Source organism: Leptinotarsa decemlineata, unplaced genomic scaffold (genome assembly GCF_025532065.1).
Source record: "Leptinotarsa decemlineata unplaced genomic scaffold, Ldec_3_MD MMD2_tig00002082_RagTag_RagTag, whole genome shotgun sequence".
NCBI lineage: Eukaryota > Metazoa > Arthropoda > Insecta > Coleoptera > Chrysomelidae > Leptinotarsa > Leptinotarsa decemlineata.
Window position 1 is genome coordinate 9,625,469 of NW_027412573.1, and position 3,602 is coordinate 9,629,070.

The 3,602-nt window shown below is 35.8% G+C and overlaps 1 protein-coding gene across 1 annotated transcript; it reads left to right on the top strand.

Annotated features, from left to right (window-relative positions):
- The first annotated feature begins 1,662 nt into the window (after window positions 1-1,662).
- On the top strand, window positions 1,663-2,989 carry LOC141482927 (uncharacterized). Its single transcript, XM_074176971.1, has 3 exons — window positions 1,663-2,159; window positions 2,219-2,440; window positions 2,498-2,989. The coding sequence occupies exons 1-3, from the start codon at window positions 1,989-1,991 to the stop codon at window positions 2,873-2,875; spliced, it is 771 nt and encodes a 256-aa protein (XP_074033072.1). The 5' UTR covers window positions 1,663-1,988; the 3' UTR covers window positions 2,876-2,989.
- The last annotated feature ends 613 nt before the right edge of the window (window positions 2,990-3,602 follow it).

Genomic DNA, 3,602 nt, shown 5'->3' on the forward strand with positions numbered 1-3,602 from the left:
AGCAAACATAGAAGACTTTTTATACTTTGCGTGATGGTGTTTTTGGGTGATGAGCATATGGTTATTCCCAGTATGATAATTATGGACTTCCGATCTCGACTCTAGTTGTCTTCTATTTTCATGGATATACGTCAATGTTTTTAGAATGAACAAACAGGCAACAGTTAGTATTTTATTTTGACGAAAGATCTCTTTACATGACTTTCTGTAATCTAGATTGAAAATTAGCCTCAGTAATGCTTTATGTTTTATGAAAATTCTAACCACCTCAGTTGCTAAACCCCAGACAGCAATGTTGTTGTAAATATTGGATTGAAACTTAGCAAAATATCAGTGCCTTATTAGTATTTAATTTATTCTTAAGGGATTTAATGAGATGATACGATTGGTTCAATTTCTTGGATATGAACTCTATATGTTCTTACCAAGTGAAATATGAGTCCATTATTGTTCCTAAGAATTTTGTTGAGCTTGTTAATGCCAAGGATTCATTCCGGAAAATGAAATTGAAATCATGTAGGCTTCGAGATGAATTTGCAAATTCCATGCAGACAGTTTTTCTCAGGTTAACTATAAGTCTATTCCTGTAACACCAGTCATCAAATTCGTGTAGGACTGAGTTCACAAGATTATGCATTTCTTCCGTTGTTTTACTTGAAAGAATAATGGAAGTGTCGTCTGCGTAAAGGTATATCGCACCATTACTTATATTATTAGGTAGATCATTCACATATAATAAAAAAATTAGTGGACCGAGTACACTGCCTTGAGGTGTCCCATTTGTTACAAAGAAGTTTCATGTAATTATTACAAGTTTTTTGGAGCGTGCGATTATGTGAATATCTATCGTTTATATTGATTTCAAATGTTGTAGTTTCAGAAAATATTATACAAATGCGATACTTACGAGTGAAGGGTTATTCTTTGCCTGCCTGGAAAAATATCTGCATTGATTTATTTGCAATTTTCAATCCATTCTTCATATCTGTTTATAACTGATGGCTGACCTCACCACTCTCGTAACATCATATCAGAAATAACTCCTTCCTTCCATCCTGGAATAAGAATTTATGTCCACCCAGTCTTCTTCATATCCACCATAAATTCCCCATGCAAATTCCCAATCTGCACATTTTCTTTCAAGAAATGTTTACCCATGAGAAACTGAACGGAAAGTATCACCAAAGTGAATTGAAGTATCTCGTAGCTCTAATTCATTTTTCATTACAGCAAACTTTTGCAAAAACTCATACAAATCGTCCGACTTGTGTAAGTCTTCCTAGAATTTGAGAAGGAAAATTAAAAGTTGTTGAACGTGAAAACCCTTTTACAGTGAGCAAACTCGGCAATTAGTGTCTGGAAGTTCCTTAAAATAGAAATACTTCGGAACAAAGAAAATAATAGAAATGTCACAGCTACAATGGCACTCCCATCTTCGCGACTTGAGACGGAATTCAACAGAAATCCATTAATGACACAAATAAGTGTCGTCTCAGGAAAATGGAGCAACAAATTACAGTCACTCATTGGCGTAGCTGGAGATCATAAATCAAAATTAGGCCATTTTCGATTTCCCACTCTTGAGTCTAACAGTTGGGATGAAAAATTCGTAGGTTAACAAGGAAAAAATGTTTGATAATATATATTTATGTATCAAGGGAATTAGGAGGGCCTTAATTACCGATGGCAAAGTTTGCGTCCCGAGGGCCTCTGGCCCGAGGGACAGCAATTGCCTGAGGTTATTAAGGCTCATTGATTCCCGTGGTACATAGATAATTTTATTTCTGACCGATTTCAATAAAATTTTGTTCATTTTTGAAACGGAAAAATGTACCAATTCATTACCTTCCCGGTATATTTGAATCAGGTACCGTTGATTATAGTAGAGTTTTCTTGTTGCTAGGTTGTTGCTATGTTACTTGTTTATAAACAGAACTTTGTTATCAAGCTGTGTTTGCGGTGAAAACGTGTTTTCTACCCCAAATATAATGGAGGATATTTTGAAAAAAGCTGAACAAACAAGAGAATCATCAATTCCATCGAAAAGTGAAGCCGTATACCAAAAAGAATACAAGATATATCTGGACTGGCTGACACGGAAAAATGTTATGCCAAAAGATGTCACTGAAACTGTATTTCTGGCATATTTTCAAGAACTGGTAAGGAATTTTCTATGTTTTTCGGTAGATTTGGTAGTAATTGTGTTTATTCGTTTCAGTCAGAAACGTATAGTCCGAATTCTTTATGGACTAAATGGTCAATGCTAAAATCGATGGTGACTATACATGAGAAACAAGATATCACCAAGTTCAATGAACTACAGGCTTTTTTGAAACGGAAGAGTAAGAGTTATAAGCCGAAAAAGTCTGCTGTTTTATCTCCTAAAGATGTTATCAGATTCCTAAAGGACGCTCCTAATGATATTCATTTATTGCATAAGGTAATTTTTTTCTTATTTTCCTTTTTGTGTGTATTTATTTCCTTTTTTTTGTTATAGGTTGTTTTGATTATGGGTTATTTTGGAGGATGCAGAAGTCAGGAACTTTTGAATATGAAGATATCGGATATAAAGGACCGGGATTCCGTTATGGTAGTGAACGTACCGGAAAGTAAAACTGGTGTATCGAAGAAATTCACAGTTGTGGATGAAAAAGAGTTCTCCGCTTTGCCTTTATTAAGACTTTATATGTCTTTGCGTCCTAAAGGTATTGAACGATTTTTTTTGAGCTTCCGACAAAATAAATGTACATCTCAGCCAATTGGAAAAAACATGTTTGGGAAAATCCCCAGCAAAATCGGAATGTATTTAGGATTGCCAAACTCATCTTCCTATACGGGACATTGCCTTCGTCGCAGGCAGGTACCTCGACTGTAGTGAACAGAAGCTCCAGCCATACAAAAGAAGAAATTGTTTCCAGTGGCGGAAGTAATTTTCGAACATTTCAAAATTGTACATTTATTATTTGTAATGACGTGAATAAATGAAATAAGGTTCAGTTTTCATTTCTATTTATTTTTACTTGTGTAAGGTAGAGGGAATTATAAAATCTATAATGTCCCAAGGGAGTTATGACCCTCTTTATTGATAGCGTAACTATGACGATATAAGCTTATAATATCCCGGTCAGAAATAAAATTGATTTTATTATTCAATATGGCTGCTATCGAGGGCGATACAACGATTCTATCATCTAAAGGAACAATTTGTTCAGGCCAGTCTCAACTCCCTGCACTGTAGGTTAATGAACCGACACCTTTCAGAAAACCACTACTCCCCTGGCTAATACCACGAAGGGCGTTGGATTATATCCGACATGTGTCAGTGCAGGATTCTTTACTGAAGTTATTTCTGCATACGTTGTTGGCGATACAACTGATGCCGCAATATATTTTCAATTATTGGAACATACTTTCAGACCGGTTCCGGGCTGTTTGGCCCGGTGTATCATAAATATAAAGTCGATGGTATCCGATAATTGAAAATCGAATACCTTCAGAGTATCATTCCTCGAACTAGGCTGAAACCGACAACAAACAACATGTTTGTCATCGCCCCATCTGCCTGTGAACGAGGTAACCAAACGCTTATCCGAAACTTGCCC